The sequence below is a fragment of the Channa argus genome, chromosome 5 (genome assembly GCF_033026475.1).
Source record: "Channa argus isolate prfri chromosome 5, Channa argus male v1.0, whole genome shotgun sequence".
Classification (NCBI taxonomy): Eukaryota; Metazoa; Chordata; class Actinopteri; order Anabantiformes; family Channidae; genus Channa; species Channa argus.
In genome coordinates, this window is record NC_090201.1 from 5,107,162 (window position 1) to 5,131,259 (window position 24,098).

A 24,098-nucleotide genomic window follows, 5' to 3' on the forward strand; every position below is an offset into this window, starting at 1 on the left:
CTCTCAGAAAATGGTCAACAAATGGACATTACTTTGTTTTAATGGGGCCATACATCAGAAAGTCTGTGAGACAAAAGCTACACCACAAGCATACAACAATAAAATGGCAATTCTATGTCATGTTATTAATTCAAGTAATACTACGCCATCATTTATGATTCTCTGTTTTCTTCTATATGATAAACCATCAGTACTGTAAAGTCTGACATATGGAGAGTGTTTTGCTCGCTCTCGCTCAGTTATTTGTCATTCAGAAATAAATATATTCTGCCCATAATGCCCTCCATCTTTACTACAGTATACTACCTGTATCATATCTGTTTCACAAGTTCAGACTCTCAAGTGTGAATTATAGCATGAGTGGGAAAAGAAGTGCAGGATTAAACTGCTCATAACATGTAAATCCCCCCATTTGATTTATGTACTTGTTTGTCCCTGCTCCTTACTGGAAAAACAACACATCATCTCCACACCAGAATAATTGAGCCTCTGAGTGTGGTCTGTAGATGAGATGACAAATTTGCTGTCCGCACTCATTTTTACTCTGCAAATCACTGTCCCTCCAAATTATATTTTCCGGGCTGTGAGAAAGTCGTCCAACATGAGCAAGGGGACAACCAAGTCGTAAAAGTGCTTCAAAAGGGCAGACGTAGAAAAGATATCTGGCCTCAGTCTGGCCTCAGTCTGGCCTCTGTGCTTAAATTAGGCAATGTATTTTTATAGCTCGTCATATTTCAAAAATTGCTGCTTTTCAAGTGGCTTTTTTATGGAACGTTGCTTGTCTGCTTATGTCTGAACTGTCACTCAAATGTGATTCATGTTGTAGCACGACTAACTGGCTTTCCTGTTGGTGGACTTTATCTCTGGTTGGTGTTGCGCATCAGAGACGGCTGATGAAAGCTTGCACCTAAAATATCTGATCTGCTATTTCTTAACCTATTCTACACCTTGGGGCAAATGAATTGTTCGGCTGTGCATTAAACAAGTTTCCATTCTTGGATTTACAGTGAAAATATAGTACGGCTTGTCTCCATAAAACCTTGCTTGACTTGATGGACAAAATACAGCTTTTTGACTATTGTCAAAAAAAAAAAAAAATCTGGCCACTCAGAAATGGCGACAGAAGCTTTTTTTTTTTTGGAGTAGCCCAACCACTTACTTTTATCTGAAGGAGCGATAGAAGGTTAGATAAAAGCCCCCAAGCCTCCCCAAAATACGGGCCTATAGAACAAAGTGGACAAGAGCAAGAGACATCTAAGGTACTGAATTTATTCCCCCCCCCCCCAAAAAAAAGAGTCTTTTTTGGCATCATTTTTGGCTAAGATCAAAGCTGTTGTGATTTGTGAAGTGGCAATGTCTACTTCACTAAAGCCACTGATTGTCCCTGTCCACATCCACAGACGCGGCCTCGCCCGCGCTGAAAGCATGCTCCAACAGTGGTAAAAACCAGCCACTTTCAACAGCCCCAAAGAAAAAAAAAGAGTAAAAGAAGCATTGTTGTGAAAAGGGCTCAAGGAGAGCGACAAAAAGCATAATTTACAATATGGTTCAGGCCAATGCCTTCAGATGCAGGGGGTGGGGGGGGACATTGGGGGCTGGGGTGGGGGGGGGGGGGGGTGGTGTTCGACCAAAGTCATGTTTTTTTTTGAGAGCACACAGCTGTGCAGTTCAAAAGAAAGCGTGAAAGCACACAGTTTGCCTTCGAGGGATGTTGCAAGTAATCTATCCATTATATTTGTCACATAAAGGAACCCTGGTGAATGTAAATCTTTTCAATTTTCATAAAAAAGAAATATTAATACAATTGTGCTGGTTCCTACACTGAGCCTACACAAAAGCTTCAGTGTTATTTTGAGAGAGTCAGCTAACAGTGATTAATAGCTTTTGAACAAGTTAACGTGATGTGCAATCTACATCGATTAGCATCAATTACTGCAAACCTGGGCTGGCATTACAAACAATGATCCAGATTAGGCTGATGATCACATCCCAGACATATGAGATTTCCAAATGCCAGCACAACTTATCACACTTGAACATGCCTGTCCACCCGTGACGATGGGATGAGTCATGGCAACGGGACCAAGGATACTCTTAATGTGTATGGTGGGTAAACCAGCACTTTGTTAGAGATAATAATCACATGTTTATTCTTTATATTACTTTTTTTTTTCTATTGTGACTGTAGAAAAGTGTCAATTAAACTCTATCTGATTAATTTTGGGGTTTTTATTCATGGCGTTAGTAAACTTTTTTTGCAAATTTGATTTGAAAAAACACAGAATGGACAGTAAAAAGTAAATCAACCCTGTTTCATTTTTAGGTGGACAAAAGTGGCAACTGAGTATAATATATATATATATATATATATATATATATATATATATATATATATATACATACGTGTGTGTGTGTGTGTGTGTTTACATACAGATTACACAGCAAATGCTCCACACAACGATGCATTAAAGTGATGAGTTAAATTCAATTAAATATTTTTTGAGAGAAATATAATATCTGCATTTCAGTTAACTAAAACAAACTAACTAGAATTATCACCTCACAGTTGTATGCCACCAATCTGTCAAGTTGCAATTTTCATGCAGGCCTGTTTAAACTCATATCCTAATCTGTAATAAAATACCCTGCAGGTATTCCTAAGATATTGCATTCATAAGAATTCACAGTAACTTCAACCATTGACCACCAAAATCTAATCAGTTCATCCTTGATTACAAGCTTTTTTACACTTGTGCCTAATTTCAGGTCATTCAAAAGAATGTGATGAGAAGCCACTTGAGGTGCAGAGGGATGGAAACTGTTGTAACAAGACCAAAACTAACCCTAACCCTAACTCTAACCCTAACCCCTAACCCACTGACCAAATAGGCTGTCTGTCCCTGACCCCTGATGCCACTCACAGGAAAATCTCTTAGAATAGCACCCCCTGATCTGCCAGATATAGTAGACATTTGCTGCCATGAAGAATAATGTGGTTAAACTTTTGGATCAGTTGTGATCATAAGAAACTTGGTACAGTCATAGTTATGTCTGTAACCTAGCATTTTGTACAATTCTCAATAAGAGAATAATACCAAATTAGCCATAATGTAAAAGTAAGTACAACATTTCTTGGATACAGCGCTGAACCACTCTTGTTAGTAGACTAGACACTAGACGTCACGCTGAAACTTTTTAATGTGTGCTTTCACCCAATCACAGTCTGTCATCAAACACAGTTCCCTTGCATTAGTAGATCTGTTGGGTTATGTATCTCACAAAGAAGTAAATAGTAAATCCTAAGTATTTTATGCCAACTTATGCCAGTTCGTTAAGAGTGATGTCTTGATTGTGTACTGCAGATTAAAAGCAAAAGCTGGAGTACACCCATTAGCTATTTACAGCTCATTAACTAAGTCAATATACTCACTCTACATTATCACAACAGCTGAGAGGAGTCTAGAGGATTTATTTGCATTTAAATGAGGTATTCATGTCCCCCCTCAAGGCTTTAGAGCCTACTCTGGTGACATCAGGAGTTTTCATCCATACTGTATATGCTTTTAAAAAATGTGAGCTCGTCTGACACTGATCAGACGCTGTATAAGAATATAAACACCCACATAATGCAGGTTATATTTCCAGACAAGCTCTACTTTAAGGAATTTTCGTACTGAGAGTTGAACCTTTTAGACATCTTTGGTCATGCTGTGGCACTCATCACCACTTTCAAAGCCCCCCCTCAGATCCACCCATGTAAGTGCCTCATGCTGTGATTGTGAAATTGAATATACATCCTGTGCGTCAGTATGAATTATGGGTGTATATCTTTTACATAATGGCTGATATGGAATCAATAAACATACTAATCAAGGGCAGCGAGTGTTGAGTGGGAGCACCCACTGCCCATCAGTTATCCTTGCTTCAGGAAGTAGACAGCCACAACCCTCGCGAGGAGTAGCATCATCCATCAAAAGTTAGTGGAATGGAGAGGAATGCTATGTGTTTCGAGTCTTGCCGACTTCAAAGAATAACCTTGAAAGTGTCATGGAGCATGTAGACTAACAAATGTTAACAGATGAATGTCATTTTGCAGAAGAATGGAGTTTCCCCCTTATAATGTGTATACTCCTGTCTAAGCCTGTGGGTTTTCATTTCTTTTAGACTGTCAATTTTATATCAACAGCAAGGTATGACATCAAAAAAAAAAATAATATATTCAACTTTTGTTGGAAATGTATTATTTAAGTTGAGAGTCACATACATGTATGAAGTGAAATGACACCATAATCATGCTGCGCCAATGCATTGTGAATTCAACAATGGAAATATGTGTTAGAAAGATTACTCGCCGAGAACAAGACAACACTAATGCCTATTTAATTAAAGAAAAAGCAGAAATCCCACACACCCAGAGCTAAATGACTAAATTAGATGGCTGAGCATGTTCACTGAACAACAAGATGAAAACTCCTTCTCCACAATGACTCAACTATCAGGATTTTCATTTCAAGACCCACTTCAAAATTAAATAGCGGTTGACCTTCTGGATGAGTCAAAACAATTACCCGTGACCCACAGTTGTTTGATTTTGTGAGAAACAAGCAGCTTAAGTAAGTAAGTAATTCAAACTCTTCCAGTTTTTTGCATTCAGCTGATTTAGTCTGAAAAACATGCAAGTTCTCCACACACCCTTCTGCATGCAATTAATAAATTATTCAAAAAACAAATGACAACAAAGCTGTAAAGATTAGACTTAAAGCACAAGTACTTTCATGAATCATTTAGGTATATTTGCTAAAGTTTTTAAAATGTCTCAGTTTATACTAGTTCTTTAATTTTAATGTAAGATGTATGGTGGATACGAAGAGTTCATTTGCAAAAACAGATGTTTCTTTTTAAGAATTTCCAGAAATCCATGTTGTTGTTTTTGTTGTTGTGCACTGCAGGGAATATGAATCAAAGTGGTGACAAGATGTTTAACATTTTTGGAAAAAAAACATTTTGAAAATTTAAAAAAAGCAGATGTTTTCTTTCCTGAAAACTCAAATTATCTGTATGAACATCTTCCAGTTACAGTAATTAAAGTAATTTAGCATAAAACAAGTAGCAAAAGTGCTGGAAATTGCAACAAAAACAATGTCAATAAACATTTATATTCATATTACACACCACAGGGCCCCTAAGCATGGATATGTCATTGCTTTAACCTGTTGAGTATTATAACAGTTTTTTGTTTCAGACCAGACAACAGACCCCACAGTGTGACTGTGAAGTGGAAACTGCCTTAAACTGGGAACAGGTGTTACAGTGTATCCATCCTTCCATTCTTTACTCTGATGGTGAAAACATTGCAGGCTCTTAGGTTTTCAGACTCCACATCATCTAGTAAATGGAAATTGCCAACTTGTGTCACATAACCTTAATACTGTGCCCTGCTTCTTGGACTAATTTATCTGTTGTTTTTTTCTTTTTTTCATTCATCCAGGTTAAATGGGCAATGACAATTTTAGGGACCAGATGGATTTAGGAATAAAACAGATGCTGTGTGAAGACTACTGAAAATGTATTTATTTTTTCTGTCTCTTCTCAAGGATGGGTCTATATCTGTTTTTGCAAATAAGCTTGTCATTTGTAATTCAATAGTGCATTGTGAGCATAAAATTATTTTACCAAAAAAATGCTGAGGTTTGCCTTTATTTATTGTCAAAAGGAATTATTATTTTCTAGTCTATAAATCTGCTGTATACATATAATTCCTTCAACACTTGTTATTACAAGTTATTACAACACTATGTTATGGTGTTATTCACTGTGGCATTGACAGCGCGAGACCACAGAAGAAAACATGCTATGAAATAACAAGACAGGAAGTTCAGGTACATCATCCCAATCAGGGTTGTTTGAGTTTTCATGCTAAAGAACACAAAGCAGTGACAAAGGTCACTGATAGCCTAAAGCAGACATGTTTAACCATTTACTGTTTCTGTCTAACCGCTGCTTACACATGCTGCTTGCAGACATGTGGTACAACCAAGACGTTCTCATCCTACTGAGTCAGATATTGACGCTTCCTAAGGCATTCAATTGTGCCGCCTTGTATGTCCTTTGGTGTAAGGATACCTTTTTGGACCTTTTACTTTTACGTTAAGAAACAACTACGAATTGAACCCTGGTTTCCCATGGAAAAGTTTGTGCCTTGTTTAAAGATCCACCACTCCGTCTACCTCCCTCTGACACTTTTTCTCTTCTTATTTTACATCATCGATTTTGGCGTCAAATAATAGAGCACCTGGGTTTTGAATTAACTACACTGAAAGCTCTGAGCGTCAATCACAGACGCGTCAGCATTTAAGGCAGAAGGTCTTGACAAAGTGGCATCTTTTAATGCCTCTGGAATTAGAACAGGCTGGTACGACATTTAGAGACTAAAAATTTCTTTATGATAATCTTGGCTTGACATTGTGATTTGTAAGACATTGTGATTTGTAGTGAGAGCAGGGAGCAGGTGGAGGAAAATCTAGAGAGGTGGAGGTCTGCTCTGGAAAACAGAGGAATGAAGCTTAGCTGCAGCAAGACAGAATACATGTGTGTGAATGAGAGGGACCCAGGTGGAACAGTGAGGTTACAGGGAGCAGAGGTGAAGAAGGTGCAGGACTTTAAGTACTTAGGGTCAGTGGTTCAGAGCAACTGAGAGTGTGAAAAAGAGGTGAAGAGGCGAGTGCAGGCAGGTTGGAACAGGTGGAGAAAAGTGTCAGGTGTGTTGTGTGATAAAGGAGTATCAGCGAGAATGAAAGGAAAGGTGTTCAAGACGGTGGAGAGACCAGCGATGTTGTTTGGCTTAGAGACAGTGGCACTGAAGAAAAGACAGGAGGCAGAGCTGGAGGTAGCAGAGCTTAAGATGTTGAGGTTCTCTTTGTTAGTGACGAGGATGGACAGGATAAGGAATGAGGACATCAGAGGGACAGCTCATGTTAGATATTTTGGAGATAAAGTCAGAGAGGCCAGATTGAGGTTGTTCAGAGGAGAAACTGTGAATATATCGGTATATATTGGATACTGAGGTTGGAGCTGTCAGGCAGGAGGTCTAGAGGAAGACCAAAGAGGAGATTTATGGATGTAGCGAGAGAGGACATAAAGTTAGTTGGTGTGAAAGAAGAGGACGCCAAGGACAGGGTTAGATGGAGGCACATGATTCGCCGTGGCAACCCCTGAAAGCGAACAGCCCAAATGAAAAGAAGAATATAATCTTGGCTATGCTCACCAGACAGTTGCACATTTTTTCTGCAATTTGGTGAAGGGAACTTAGTGTAGACTGAGATGATCAGATTATTGTTCTACTTGTAAATAGCTACTGTCGGACCCATTAAACTAGTGAGACCAATGAGACTGAATCAAAAATACTGAACCGACATTTATCTAACAAATACAAGTTGAAGTCAAGAGAAACTGATTAAGTAGTTAAGTGGTTCTATTGTGTAAACAAAACATTTACACAAGATTTTATTATTAGTTATTTCTGTATTCTACTCAATGGCATAGAGAAGAGGAAACTAAAATCACTTAGACACATATTTAAAATATCACTTGTTAAAATCTCCCACACACCTGCCCGAAACAGACTTGGTCTCATGACAGCTCCAGTCTAAAAAATCTACTCACCTGTGTTTTATTTCTGATACTGCCTGCCCGTCATGTAGTTAGAATCATCGGGTTTATGCATTTTGCCTTTAAGATAGCTCCAACTGTCTAATTCTGGAGCGTTCAAAAAAAGAATAGCCAGCAGAAGTCACTGCTGACAAGAGCAGCATTTTCTTCTTAACTTATTCCACATTTTCTTATTTTACTTATGTAAAAATCACATGTACATAAGTATTCATGGCCTTTACCTTGACACTAAAAATTGAGCTCTGGTGGATCCTGTTTCCGCTGATAATCCTTGAGATCCACCTGTGGGAAATTCAGTTGATTGGACATGATTTGGAAAAGTAGCCATGAAGTCCAAGGAATTGTCTGTAGACCTCAGAGACAGGATTGTATCAAGGCAGAGATCTGGGGAAAGATGAAAAATGTCTGCACCATTGAAGGTCCGAATGAGCAAAGTGGCCTCTATCATCTGTAAATTGAATAAGTTTGGAACTATCAGGACTCTTATTAGAGCAGGCCGGCAGTCCAAACTGAGTGATAAAGAGAGGAGGGACTTGACAAGAACCCAAGGGACAAGAACCCAATGGTCACTCTGAAAGACCAGCATTTCTCTGTGGAGAGAGGAGAACCTTCCAGAAGAACAATCATCTCTGCAGCACTCCACCAATCTGGCCTGTACGGTAGAGTGGCCAGATGGAAACCACTCTTCCGTATAAGGTACATGAGAGCCCACCTGAAGGAATCTCAGACCATGAGAAACAAAATCGCTGGTCTGATGAAACAAAGATTGAACCCTTTGGCCTGAATGCCAAGTGTCATGTCTGGAGGAAACAGGGCACCGCTCAACACCTGGCCAATACCATCCCTGCTGTAAAGCATGATGGTGGGAAAATCATGGTGTGGTCTCTCACACCAACTATCTTCTAGTCAAGATTTAGGGACAGATGAATGCAGCAATGTACAGAGACATCCTTGATGAAAACCGGTTCCAGAGCCCTCTGAACCTCAGACTGGGGCGACAATTCATCTTTCAACAGGACAACAACCCTAAGCACACAGACAAGATAACGAAGAAGTGGCTACCAAACAAATCTCGGAATGTCCTTGAGTGGCCCAGCCAGAGCCCAGTCTTGAAACCAATTGAACATCTCTGGAGAGATCTGAAAATGGCTGTGCACCGACGCTTCCCATCAAACCTGATGGAGCTTGAGAGGTACTGCAAAGAAGAATAGGAGGAACTGCTCAAAACTACAGTAAGTGTGCCAAGCTTGTAGCATCATTCTTAAAAAACTTGAGGCTGTAATTGGTGCTAAAGGTGCTTCAACAAAGTATTAAGCAAATGGGGTGAATACTAATGTACATGTCATTTTATTTTTTTTCTAAACGTGTACAGATTTCAAACAAACATCTTTCATATTGTCATTATTTGGTAATCTTTGTAGAATTTTGAGGAAAATTATGAATTTAATCAATTTTTGAATAAGGCTGTAACATAACAAAATGTGGAAAAAGTTGTAAGTACTTTCTGGATGCACCGTAGTGGTAAAACCAATCCATGTACTATATAGCAGCTCACCAAAATCCTGCTGTCGATTTATTTTATTCTGTTTGAGTTAGATGTTGGAGTGGGCTCCCTTTGAGTCTTTCGGATAGTTTGTACAGAAGCACACGCACAGGCAGCTGTGCAGACGCTGTGCAATTTAATCCCTGGTCAGAATATTAATGTGTTCAAGTCCTGCCTGTCTCTGCTAGTTCAGACAAATCATTTTCCATGTGGACAGGTACAGTAGTTATTCATTGAAGGTGACAGAAGAATGATGTATCCCACAAAGAAAAAAGATCACACCACCTGCCTCTATTGTTAAGGAAGCTTTGTGCATATGTGCACAACAGTTAACTGTGAAACATTGAATCTGTGTAGGTTTTCTTTATTAAAACTAGTGTCACAGTGCCACAAACTGTTAATATCTAATGAATTTTAATCTTTCAAAATTGTTGAGTGCTGTAACTTGTCAGAAAATGTTCTTCAGGCAAAAGTAGATAGTACTGTACATATGTGGGGACTATTTCCGCTGTGGATGAGTCCACCTTTGGTGCACAATATAGCACAGCAGCAGGAAAGGTAAGATAAATTCAAAAATGGCAGTGTGTGCGTTCATTGTCATAAACAAAAATGTCACCCAGTATAACATTGTCTCATTGATGTGTTATTAATAGTTTGTAACAATAATGGAGCTTTATGGCACACAAAGATCGGTAACAGGGACAGTTTTATCTACACAGGCAATACTAGTCCTGGTCTTTTCATAGGACTTGTTGACAATAACAAAAAAGCTTATCTTTAAAACAGTAACTACAAAATAGCAAAAAAGCAACTTTATTGTGTATTTTAACAAGGCTTCCCCTCCATGCTTGCTCCCAGAAAATATATATTAGTTACAGGAAATAAAAGTCTCTCAGTCGCACTGTGAAATTTATGCGTCTATAAAACTCTCGACTTTTGACCTTCCAGGTATAGCAGATGTGCATGTTTAACTCTAAGTCATTACTCCCATTGTGGTTCTGACAGCTGCAATTACCACTGGGCTTATTAGAAGTGTGAGTAGGCTCAAAGTATGTCTTGTGTCAAAATCACAGTTAATGTGGAAAACTCATTACCGCCAAAACCGTCATGAGCTTCACTGGAGGACAGGATATCGTCAAACACCTAAATTCTGCCTGGTGTGTATTTGACTAGTAGGTCAAATTACTGGAGAAAAATATTTTGTGTGCCTCCCTGTGGGGAGACAACCCCTGTACTTTAGCTTGCTTAAATTTCTGTAAAGAATTACATGACACTTTCCAGTAATACCAGTTGCCCTTTAAATTATTCGCTTGAACCTTCATCATTCAATCATGCTGCAGAGTTAATTAAGCTATACCAAGAGTAATAAAGAAGACAGATGACATTCGGTCAAACGTGCACTCTCTGACTCTGTCACGACTACTGAAGGCTGGTAAGGTCAGAGCCCAACAATTGATGGAAGTGTCATCTTATAGTGGAAATTCACCAGCAGAATCAGATTGTGGATTGACTTCTCAGTGGTCCAGGGCACCAAACAAATGGCCAGAACCACATTGGTGGCCTTGTTCCCCAACACTAAACCTCAGAATTTAATCTGAGCAGGTGATCATTCACTTGCTGTTAATGTCATCATTTATACTTGCTCGATAACTGGCAAATACAGTAGACACTTATTGACTTTCCCCTGCTTTAAGAATATAAAGTCCAGAGTCTGTCAGTAAGACTCATCAAGCTCTGTCAAGCCATCTATCATCGTGATAGTCAGAATCACTAAAAAAGGTGTCATTACAAAGCAGCCTGAAAGTCTTGAGACTGCTGACTTTGCATCTTTTACAGCTAGTATTTGGTTTGGTACTCCTTTCTTCTTTGCAAAAGCGGAAAGTATTGCAGTAGATTATGTTTGCTTACTACAACCCAGGTAATCTGATCAAACAGTAGCAAACGTACGAACAGCACGAGGTAACATTTTGATCAGCCACATTGTGTATTGGCTTTTGCGACGCTTCTCTCTTTTTACAGCGCTTTTCTCAATGTGGTTGTGTTGTTACTTTTTGCAGCGCATTTCTTAATGCTGCGCCTATGTTGTCAAATTGGTGCAGTTGTTTTTGTGTATTTGCTTGTGTTTTCTCAAATTGCAGTGCTTTGAGCTTTCAGGGCCACCGTAAAAATCACCTTTTAAATTGATACCAAGTACTTAGCAACAGTCATTTTTACATATCCAGTATCTACCTGACATTATTTATTTATTTGTAGTTATGTTAATAAGATTTTAATGTAGACAGACTACTAAGAAATACTTTTTTTTTTGTGAATCACAGGTTTATAATATTCATATTTCTTCATTTCAATTGGACTTTTTGGTCAGTATATGTTTGATCTGCAGTCGTGTTGTGATGACTTAAAGTAAACTCTAGTCAGCACTTACAGTACAGAGAGGTAATTGCACCACAGAGAGACGTTTCCACATTGATTATGTTATAAGGCACAACCCACAATGTTATCCTTGAGTGCGATTTGTGTTCAAAGTTCAGAGGCCACAAAAGTTTGCCCAGACAGAGAAAGAAAAGAAAGGAGACTCACATGCAAAGGTTAGACTGGCCTCTCGGCTGACAATGGTACCGAAAGAGTTGGAGGCGAGGCACTGATACGTCCCAGCATCTTGGTCTTTGTTCAGATGGCTGATTCTGAGGTTGCCTCCAGAAAGACTGTAGTGAGATCCAGACTTGGGATTGATTTCCGTGCCATTCAGTTTCCACCTTAAAAAAAAAAAAAAACATACATGAGGAAAAAATTAACATGTAAATTAAAAGAATAGTTATTGTGAAGCATAGATTGCGGCAATGGAAGCAATCCATACTACAAGAAGAATATTCTAACTTGTAGATGTGATTGTTTTGGTGACAGAAAAGAAATATAAGGTAGGGAGAACTCAGAAATCATGCCCTCCAGCTTAGTGTTAATCTAAGCAGCAGTGAGCCACTATGGTGCCAAGGACTTGACTCCCTGAGAACAGATAGCATGGCAGGCCATCCATCTTGCCAGGCCCAAGTCAAACCGCATAAAAATGCTGCTTAATCATTATGGTACTGCAATTAAAACAAATGCCTGCAACCATGCCTTCACTCTTCTACATTCTACACCCATCCATATGATTATCATTAGTGTTAGAGGTGATCAACGAAGGGTCTAATTCACTTCAAATGGCAACCGAAGCTTGAATCTCTCCATACAGATGCACTTTATTAGAAGAAATGCAGGTGGGTGCAAAATCTGAAAAAAAAAAAATGCTTCCAAGCTGTAACTTTCAGCCGGTGCAAACAAGAGCAAGCTCAGACTCTTATAGCCATTGATGATTTATAACCATTAAAGCAATAAAAGATTCAGCGGAGATAAACAAGCATGAAAGGAGCATTTAATACCTTATTGGAAAATGGACAATGTAGATTTGATTAGGGCCTAAGGTGCTTTAGTTGGTGATTGTGTCTTTAAGGAGAAGTTCTAAATTTCCGTCTGCTTTGATTTTTTAATTTTCTCTGAATGATTTCAAGTTCAGCCGCGAGAACAGTGTATTGTTTCAATTAGGAGAGAAGGCAGCTCTGCTGTGAAAAAGGTTGCCAATCTTTTTGTACAGTAGACAGAAGTTGTGCAAAGCTGTTTTGTGCTGTGTTATCTTAAGCATGTTGTTGAAGCAATTTGGTGCCTTTGAGCCTTGGGAACTGCTGACAGTGTTGTTGCATTATCATTATGGTACTTTCTTGCTATATTACATCTTTATAGCATACCCTATATAAAATACTTATTTTTCCTTTTTTTTTTTTTTGGCTGCCTCCCCACTTGCAGCACCTACAGTGTTTAGAAATAAAAACAAACTCATTTTTCATTGCAACCTGTTTCAGATCATCAATTGAAATCTAACAAAACAAAGGCCAACTGAGGAAACCCAAAATAAAAGTGTATTTATTGAAGCCAGATGTGAAGTAAAACCAATTAGGCCTGGGGAGAAAAGCCATTCGCCCTCTTAGTTACTTCCTCCAAAAAACTCAAATCCATCAGTCTGGGAAAGGTTACAAATCTTCTTGTAGGGGTCAAGAAATAGTTGCTATGAACTATTCATACGCCTGCACAAAATGGTACCCTTACATAGCCTGGGTTGATTTAGTGCATCAGTTGTGCACGTTGTCAGAAAAAAATTTACAAAACATGCGCTTATGCGAGATGTAATCTCGTGTATTTACAGTGAAGCTGCTGCCAAGATCATGTGATACGGTCCCAAACCACAAGTAGAAAAGTTTTTGGAAAGAACTTACGGAGCCTGTCCACAACTATCTGTATCTACAAACCTATCATTTATGTTTTCTCCATCGTGATTTTAACATTAACCTTTGTTGCCATGGCTTCTGTTAAGGTTGTGGAGACCAGAGTTGTCCCCCCCGGTGCCAACCTTTTAAATCCTTTATATTTATACGCAAAGAATTATGTAAACAATGAAGCCAACAACTGTGCCATTTTCTAAGTGTATCTAAAAATGGAGAAAACTTGGAGAAATAAAAGTCAGCCTTCCAAAATGAGTCCAAGAGCTTGGCAATGACCCGCAAGGAATACAGGAATGAAAAACACTATCAAGGACAACATCTAGCGACCAGTTGGACTCTCTCACCTCAATAAAGGTCCATTTTCATTGCTCTAATTCTAAAAGACACAGGGTACAAATGGCTTCATGGGAGAGGTGGAAACCATTAAAGTATGTCTGACTTCTGAAACAACAAATTCGAGTGGATCCTAAAATCTTCAGGAGAACCTTCTATGGACTGGTGAGTTAAAGGTTTGTACCAAAAAATTCTAAAGGAGAATGTGAGCTGAAACTCAGCTGCATCTGGGTTGTGGAAAAAGACAATAATCCCAAGAGTAACACGACCTCAGAAGGAATCAGAAATAATTAATTAAAACTTTTGGAGTGACCTAGTCATAGCTTCTATTACTAGCTTTTACTCTAGATTTTACATTAGCATTTTACATACATTGTTCGCTTCAACAAATACAAGTCTCATTTAAAACGTATGTCGTATTTGTTCAGGTTGTTTTTGATCTTTTATTTTGTGTAAAGACCTAAACCACTTTATTAGAACACACACATACACAATCACACACACACATATATATACAGTACAAATTGAAGAAATCAGGAGGGGATTAAATATTTTGTCATGCCACTGTACACTGAAGGGTCTGACAAGAAGCCTAAAGTCTGTGGGCCGGGCAATGCAGCATTTACTAGGTACCTCTATAGACTTTCTACTTTAAATAGACAAAATGTGTAGCACAATGGTCTTTCACGGCCCTTCTGCAGTTCATAGGTAAGCGCACACTCTCTGGAGCCTTATTACTACACACAATAGAGAAGAGCCTGAGGGGGGGGTGGATGCAGTCTCACAGGACCACAGCAGCGATTTATTTGCAGCTGATGCGAAACAAAAAAAAATATCAACATAAATATTTCCCACCAAAGTCCAACACCGTCCAATACATTTGACTTGAATGAAGAAGCCGAGCAGCATCAAGTTCAGATTCTTCCTCTATTTCTGAGAAGGGATTCCATCAAATATGAAAGCAGCCTTTTGACTGTTGTAATTGCTCAGAGAGACTCTATTCATACTGAAGCAGCTTAATCAGAAAACCAAATGTTGCAAAAGGTTTCTTTTTTTCTGACGGCCGTTGATTTGTTGCTTCATCCGCGCTTTTCTAAAGCATCAGACTGGATAGCTCATTGAGACTGGGAAATGTTTTGACGTATCTGAGTGAGTAATCGCATCTCATGGTGAAAAGGATAAAGAAGTAACCCAGCTGGAGGAAGATATTGAAAATCCCTAAATGCACCATTTTTCGTATGTGTGTGTGGCAGTTAAACATAGTGGTTGTTAAATTTAAGCTGCCATAATTCTTGTGTTCTACTGAAAACCCTATGTCAACTCTCATCACTTGAAGCCAATTAGATAACTTTAGAGCTGCTAAGTGACAGATGTTCTAATTTCTGTAACTCGAGCACATTCCCACACCAGATAAACTGAGATCAGTGCAAGAGCGAGAGGACAAAGGGAAACTTTGAATACCAAGATTGTGTCAGTACATATCACCCTCCCTGGAAAATATGGAGCAACAGATTACATCAAACACATGCAAACTAGATTATTTAATAATTCTATTTACAATGATTTATGCTGGCAAGCAGGCCACAACAGCAGTCCCATTTGTTAGGCACATGCTTTATACAATCATGTAACAACAGGCCGCATACACAGCGGCATAATACCACACCATCTGGCTTATGAGGCTGTGAGTGTCGGCGGTCTGTTAATTTTCTTAAGCCTGGTGCGTTAACAGGTTAAAAAAAACAACATTTTCTAGAACAAGTTTGCAAAGGCCACAGATACAGTTAAACTTCATTTATTATAATTATATTATAATTATAATTGTTTTTATTATTTACAGAATGCAGGGTGAATCATGAAATAAAAAGTTCACGGATTAGAAAAGTACTGCTAATGAGGTAAAAACAAATGAGTGAGTTTTTACACTTGTTTTAGAAGGTCTAAGTGTTTTATGTGTGTAAGTACTTTTAAATACTTAGGCTTTAAACATCATTTGTGTGATGTGTGCATTGCTGTTTAATTTTGTTGTCAGCTGCATCTAGAGGGGAGGGGGTGTCTAGCCTCAGCCTTTTTTCCAGGTATCATTCCCAATATTTCTATCAATCTGGGGTCTTAGCAATTTTTCACTATTACTGATGTTACAAATATCAGGGCTGTCTCTGATTTCTGGTTGGGTACATGCAATGCTCTATGTTTCAGAGATGAGAAATTTATTGTCGCGCAACTTAAACGGCCGTTGTGTTGACGCAATGTCAGTAAGTGTCCGAAATGTTAAATGACTGCTCACTATTGAGTAAACTAGTTATGCATTGAAAGAAAGAGGAGCCTACAGGAAGACATTGGATAAAAGCAGTATAATATGTTTAACACTTTCCTTCTACGATTAATTCATTTCTTTGAACCTTGATTCACATTTCTGTTTTTCTCAGAGCGTGTAGGATCAAAACAAATAGAATTTAGGCGTGAAATCTGAACTATCGGTATCAGTTGTGCGACATGTACGTCTGAAAAAACTGTTTGGCTGTAGACACAGAGTTAGGTTCAACCAAGTTATAAATATGTTTTCTTTTATGGTCATCATAACTTTGACTACTTGACTGTGTTACCTGCGGTGATGTCAAATTGCATAATAAAAGAAAGTTGGCCTTTTTGCTCCAATTGTTTGAGTCAAAGTAAAAATAAAAAAATAAAAATGTGTACCCCAGCTCTATATGGGCTGCACAGTTAGGGATCTAGTGTTGCTTAGTTGTGTTTTGCACATCTGAAGCTTTTTTTTAAAACTGGTATCAAGCGTCTCATGATTAGTGTCGGAATAAAGTAAAAATATGGAAATTCTAAAACGTTGAACTAATCCTTTAACAGTAATGTGCACAATTAGACTACTAACCAGTTTGGGGACATTATGTCTCAAGAAACTCTAAAGAAAGTGTGCTGATACACAGTGTATTTATATCTTGTAACAATCTATATTTATAAAAGGATTTTCCACTGGCCACTCAACTGCATGGAATTGATTTTTTTAAGCCACAATGTATTATTTTTTTCATCTTGAGAAAGCAGAAAAAAAACAAAAAACGTCTTTTGTTTTTTTTCTTCATTTGAAATTGTTCAGACAATATTGAGCATATGTATATATTGCTTCTGGCATTTAAAAGTGAACACTGCAGCTCCAACTACTCCAATTGCAGTTAATAAACTTTGTACATGATGCCTGCTTGTTGCAACACATCTTTAGAAGGCTGCAGCTGCTCTGACAGGACCGCACAGCGACCTTGACAGGAAACAGCTGATTAGGTCATCCTCTAAGCTGGCTCAATCCCAAGTATTAAATGTACCAATCCTTCCAAATCTCACCCCAGCAATTTCTGTGAGCAAACATGATTGATTTGAACTTTCACTTGCCAGAGATTCTGCAACACAACACAACACCCTTTCAATAGCCTAATGGCCCATGCGAAGAGAAAATAAAGACGGGAAAAACTGCTGCTCTTTGAACTCTGTGGCACAAAATAAGGTGTTTGAGCTGGGTGCACACAGAGCTTAATGCATTCACAAGCAGTAGATAGAAACCATGGGGGGGGTTTGCGGGAAACATCCACGACAAAATAGATTTCAGGTAATTTATTCCTGTGATCTTGATAAGCTCAGGGCTTGATTTGTAGAAATGAATTGTCCTTTTTTTACAGACAAAAACAACTTAGCTGCACACGTTGCTGCATATAGAGACAAATCCTAGAGCGCTTTCATTTAAGATGAATGAAAGACACAATCACTCTATACCCATCATGGTATTACAAGATATGGACTCTGTCTCTGCTTTGTAACTGTTAGAACCACAGTAAAGAAAAAGAACCAGCTTCAAATTCATTTGAGACCTCAAACCCAAAGTCGCTATCAGTGGGGTGGCTACAGGCTTTGTCAGATTCGAAACTTGCTAGTTTCTAGTTTTAGAACAGAAGTGTCATGTAGAGTATATGGATTAAACTTTCTGACATCAAAAGACCAATATGAGGTCTCTGTTGTATGGTTCATGGTTTGGTTTGTGACAGAGTTAGACCGAAAAGGAAAGCTGCACATATATTATTCTGTAATTTGCCTCTTTTTATTGTCACTATATCAAACACTACACTAGTCTTACACTCAAGTAGATTAAATTGCTCGAAAAAAATACCAGACATCTCGAACTCGCCATTCTTGTAAAAAACTAAATTGAATTCCAGCGTTTTTACTGCTTTTTTATGAAACGAGATTGAATTAAAAAAACGCTTGTTTTTTTTGCTTGTAAGTCCACTATATTTATGACCTAGAAGTAGAAATAAACACTTTTGGGAAAGTATCCATGAGTCAATAAATGCACTGGTTTAAGTCTGGATACGTTTTCTGTGGTCCATATTTCCCTTTGTGAAGAGTCTTTCTTGAGTTTGGCTATGACTGTTGGTGAAGTAAACAGGTAGTATGGAATAGTTTCTGTGATTCCCATGCTGGCTTAACACCGTCCCTCATGAAGTCTTTATTTTAATGTACTGTCGCTCATTGTGCTAGTGAAAATCATTTAGTCAACATTAGCTGAGCAGTTTCTGTTTGCAATGTACCATGTTTGCACAGGAAACACTACCTTGGAAATGACATGTGAAAAATAAGACTTTAATGTTTGTGAGCACAAATCAAAATTTAAATCACAATCTTATAAAGGATCATATAGATGTTCATCCTCTAATCTATCACTGGAGGGAGTTAAAATACAAAGTTTTATTTCCAGCGAAGACTAAAAAAATTGTTCTCAGTCCTCATAGACCCTTATTTTTGTGACAAATCAAATCAAGTCCTTGTCAAGGGCTAAATGAATCAAATTCTGGTAATCAAAACATCTGGTTTTTAAGGTTTGTGATGCTCGGAAAAATGTATTCATCGTCATATATCTGCTGCTCTTGCAGTGATTCTCCATAGCCCCTTTCAAAAATGCACTGGAATCCTGAATTCATCTGTAGATTATCCAGAAGGGCTGTATATGAGAACGCAAATGTCAGTCAGTTGGCCCAGACATTATGCAGATTTTACCCAGCCTACTCCTTAGTGCAGTGTTCAGATAATATCCATCCATCCATTATCTGTAACCGCTTATCCTGTTTAGGGTTGTCGGGGGGCTGAAGCCAATCCCAGCTGTGATACGGCGAGAGGCGGGGTACAACCTGGAAAGGTCGCCAGTCTATCTCAGGGCCCCAGATAACATCCAAACAACCATATATAAATAGATCATGTAAATTTCTGGACAATTCACCACAGGTGAGTAGGGGTGTTGATGACATTTATATCCTGTGATTGCCAATAAAGTGGAAAAAAAAACACCCGACTGTGAAGAACAGTCATTTGTACAAAGACGATAACAACAATGGCTAACTCGTAAGATCACAAAATTTGTGAACTTCCGTCAGTAAGGGCAGACACTGAAATGTGAAACAATTGTGCAGCAAATGTGCTGTAAACAAAACGCTGTGATTTCCGCATTGCACCTTCTATCATGTCCTGTCCCCTACAGGCTCTACACCCAAGCACCATATTTGCCCAGACCAAACAGAGGAACTCCTTATAAGTGAGAATGCATCTCACATGGACTATCTGCACAACATTACAGCTGTGGAAGAGCATCTCTGGTGAGTATCCAGACCTAATTCTCCAGATGTTCTCTGAAGTTTATGTGTGAAAGCGGCTTAGGGCAAAAACATTTCTTGGGCCAGTGTCCATCACGTGGTCTAGGTGGAAGTTGCCATATTGTCGTTGGTAACTAGGCCAAAACTGCTCCTTGTTAGCAATAAGACTACAAAGAAAATCACCAGGCTTATTATTTTCATGAAAATGATTCTAGCAGTATATGTATGGCATCCATGTGTTCCAGTTTGTTTTACATGTTTTACATCATTTAGGTCAGAAGATACGTGATCATGCTACATCACATGATTATCTTAGGTTTTAAACAGTTTGCTCTCATTGTTATTTAAAAACTAATTATTTAACACAAGATGGTGAGTGGGACAGATCATGAGTTGCAGACACACACTCACCGGTAAATGGGAGGTGGGCTTCCCTGGGCTTCACAGCTGAACACCACCTCCCTGTTCTTCTCCAGGGTTTCCACAGGATACACGATGCTGCCGGGCTGCTTGGTGAAGGCAGGACTCTGCAGGACACTGCTCCCTGTAGGATGTCAAACAAAGAAAAGACAGCAGATTATAAATCCGGGCTGTTTGTAAAACAGCCAATTAGTCAGCAGCAGAAACAGGTTGATGCCACTTTAAGTGCTTTAAAGGGCAAAACCACAAGCAGACTGAACATATCAATTTGAACCACCTGTCACGACACTGTGGCACAGAGAATGATTTTTGGCAGACGTGTCTTCGACAGCTATTCAGGTGGTAATAGGATACCGAGTCTGATTTATGTTGAACAATTGTCTAGAAAAATGCCTTCATTTGCTTCTGTCAACCTGCTTTTATTGTTCATTTATTTATTTATTTGCCCAGTGATGGTTGGATTGTGTGTCCATGCTGAGGTGTAATCTGCTGCTTAGAGCACTTTGTAGCAAATGACACAACAGAGGATCTCACTTATTCCATTAAGGCAGCCGTTACCACAGTGTGGTTTTTGTGCATGGTATCAGTAAAGCAGTAAAGAGAAAAAGACAAGCAACAGTTTTCATTTTCTTCTCGTTTTTACTTCTCCTTTCTTTGTCCCAACTTAAATTGCTGCTGATGATGCTTTTAAACCGAAGAAACCACAGTGAGTCCTGAATCTGATATTAGACGAAGAAACAAGAACCAAAAGAAATTTGGCTTTAAAAAGTATGTATAGCTTTAGAAGTCTGGGCCCGTTATTGATGTGTTGTTTTATAGTACAGTACTTAAAGTGGTTGCTAAACAAAACAAATGAAAACACTTGTTTCCACACTTTACATGGATGCACTGTGAAAGAACGAAAGCTAAAACACAAATTCAAACTACAATTACCACCTTGCAGTTGTTTGCCTTTACCAACCGGGGAAGTTGTATTTAATATGTATGTGTGTTCAGACTCATATTCTAATCAGTTCATCTATGAGCTCAAGTGGATGCTTGTGGCAGATGTAATGCAATTTCCTTCCTAAGATACATTGATGGTAGTGGGACAGACATGAGATCACACTGACCTTTCACCACCAAAATCTAATCAGTTAATCTGAGTGGATGTTTTTGTCAAATTTTAAGCCATTAAAAAGTATGCACAAGAATGGGGCAGATGAAAGGACAAATGTGCATACAAATACTCCAAAAACATAATGCCTTCAGACAAAGCCAAAGGCATTAGGGTTTTTATTACAGAGGACAATAACTGATTAAAACTAAATGCGGCATTAGTTTCTATAACTTTAAGACCATTTTTGTGCGACATTCATTCGCTTCTACCCTTAAAATCGGATGCCATGTGTACACTTTTTACACAGTGACCACATATTCAAGTCCTATGTTAAAATGCACTGTGATTTGCTGAAATATTGAGGTGTGTGAAATGCACTATGGGAAATGTAGATTATTTACCTTTTCTAGCCTTTTAGTCTTTGTGCAGACCACAGAAAGCTTCTGATGTTGCTTTTTGGACAGTGAGGACGGCTGACACCATTATGGGTATTTTCAAAATGGTGAGCGAAATAAAACCACCCAGATTACAACTTTTTCCCCAAAGCCATGACAATGGACAAATTTTCAATCAACTACAAGTAATATTAATAGTCTACTGATGAAAATGAAGGATTACACTGCCATTTACATTAGTGCCACTTTTCTTACAATGCTATAAATGTATTAATGTTTGTCCTTTTTATTGGTTTATTAATTTAAAAAAAACACTTCGGCTAAGGCCCTAATTTCCAGTTAAAGCTAAATGTTTAAATCAATCAATGTGCAAGCCCCTGAAGTTTTTCAGAAAACCCTCAGGCTTTAGGAGGACGTTTTCAAACAAGCCTTTAGGTTTTAGAAGAAATGTAGAAAATGAATAAAAAAATACTACTTTTTAAATTATTTTTCATTCAGAGTAGATTTTAGTTTTTTCGAACGCCCTGTTCACATTGTCAGTGACACCTGGAAGCTGCTGGTGCAACGACAGTCTGAACTGGGGTCACTTAGCAGCTTTACTGGAGCAGTCAAAGTTAGAGGCCTTGCTAAAGGGAAACACAGGGGTGTTGATAAGCAGAAACGTGCTGCCTTTTCCCGCCCAGATTTTATTCTGCCGATCCGGAAATTGAACTAGCGAATTCCTGGCCACAAGCTTGCTTCTCTAACCATGCTGTTGGCATGCAGTTATGTTCACTGGTGACTCTAATTGCTGATGGGTGTTTGTCTGTGCGGTCTTTGGTGTGGCGACCTGTTCAGGGTGTACCCTGGCTCTTTGAGGGAGTTAGTGCAGCTGACTGCACCCAAACAGGTCTGAAGGGGCTTCTGTTAAACTACATAAACAGTATGGACCAGCCCAAAACACTCTAGGAGGTATATTGTCTACTAACTAACTGCGAGTTCTGATTTCTGCATTTTTTAATTACAATCATCTGCATTTACAGTGAGAACAACAGTGTCTTTAAGAGTTTGATTTGTAGTTGTTGATTAAGGTGTGACCGCGTGGCGTCAGACTGAAATAAGAGTGTTTGGCTGCTTTGTTATTAAAATTCTCCATCAACTTTCTGATGTAGAGTGAAGGTAATATTAAGGAAGTTGAAGAAAACTTGAACAGACTTCAAAAAGTAATCTCCTTTTCATTAGCACACATCAATCAAAGCCATCTCCACTGTGAACTCTCTGCACTGATCTTCATTCTTTGTCACAGTAAATGAATGACTATAAAACTGATTATTATTCAGTAATAGGACAAAGTGAAAAAAAAAAAGAATCTAGCTCCAGTTACATAAATACATCTGCAGCTCACTGTGACTGTGTACTAAGTAAATGAAAGAACCGTAACACAGATAAATGACATATTGTGATGAAGCAGAGCCCCAAATAAGGCTATTATGTCAGTTATTACAAGCTGTAAACTGTGTAAATATGTAATGAAGCTACAGTTTTAATCTGGCAGGGACTAAATTCCAAAGAGCAATACATCTATGAACTAAATATTTATATCCACTCAGACATAATTGATCAAAAGCCAACCAAAACAGGTAAAATATGCTTCAATTTGTCACAAGTGAAAGAGTGATGACATAGACAGGTTAGGAGAAAACGAGCCTCTGGACACAGACAGAGGAATGGTCCTCATCATTTATTTTCAGTCATACTTAGTCTGTGGGAATTTTATATTTGTTTTTCAAATTTTAGTTTTTTGTGTCTATTTTGGACATTTGAGGTTTATTGTAAGTACTTTTGTGCCGTTTTGTCATGTCGTGTCATGTTGCACGGTTTGTGTCATTTCTGAACATTGAACACCCCTTTTGGGCAGTTTGAGGTGATTGTTCATCGTTTTGAAGTCATATCCCATCAGTTTGAGGTTGTTGTGCAGCTCGTTGTTGTAAGTAAGTTCACAGCACAGTGAACTAAAACCTACACTATGGCTCGTGTCTTATTTTGCAATAAGCATATAGGAAATCTGGCTGTATTTACCCATGTTTGAACATATTTTTGGCCTAAGACCTATTAAAGCATTCATACAGTATATTGTCACTAGTAAAACGTAGCTAGTACATTTACTCAAGTACTGTAGTTCTACTGGGGTGTTTTTATTTAATGCTGTTCCCCTAAATTTGAAAGTTTTAGCTGTTTTACAGATGTAGAAACAAAACTTAATCTGCTAATAAATGAGGATGTTTAAATAACCTGTCACTAAACAAAGCAGTTCAATTTTACACCACCTTCATCAGCTGATTTGCTTTGTAATTGGATGTTCTGTGTCCCAAACCATTGAACCACCAGGCACCACTTTGTAATAGCATAATTGATCCTTACTTTTTATTAACCACCAAAAACATTTTTAAATAATTATTTGCATTTTACAGCAATTGTATATTATGAATATATATACAATATATTATTTTGAACAGGAGAATTAAGCCAACGTGGGATAACGTTTGACTGTGAATAAAAAAAAAAAAGGAAAAAAGAAACTACATTTCTTGAATCTGGGCAACACAGTGGTGCAGTCATACGTTTCACAGCCAGAAGTTCCCAGTTTTAATCTCCAGCAGCCTTCTTGTGTGGAGTTTGTGTGGAGTTTCCTCCGACTGT

General features: G+C 38.4%; 1 protein-coding gene across 4 annotated transcripts in view; it reads right to left on the reverse strand.

The window, feature by feature from the left end:
* Positions 1-24,098, reverse strand: part of cntn4 (contactin 4) — a 148,156-nt gene that overhangs the window by 78,476 nt on the left and 45,582 nt on the right. For all 4 annotated transcript variants that reach the window (XM_067503464.1, XM_067503463.1, XM_067503467.1 and 1 more), the window contains exons 3-4: positions 19,917-20,049; positions 11,792-11,967 (exon numbers count right to left, since the gene is read on the reverse strand). In XM_067503464.1, the coding sequence (XP_067359565.1) occupies positions 11,792-11,967; positions 19,917-20,049 (309 nt within the window). The remainder of the gene's footprint in view (positions 1-11,791; positions 11,968-19,916; positions 20,050-24,098) is intronic.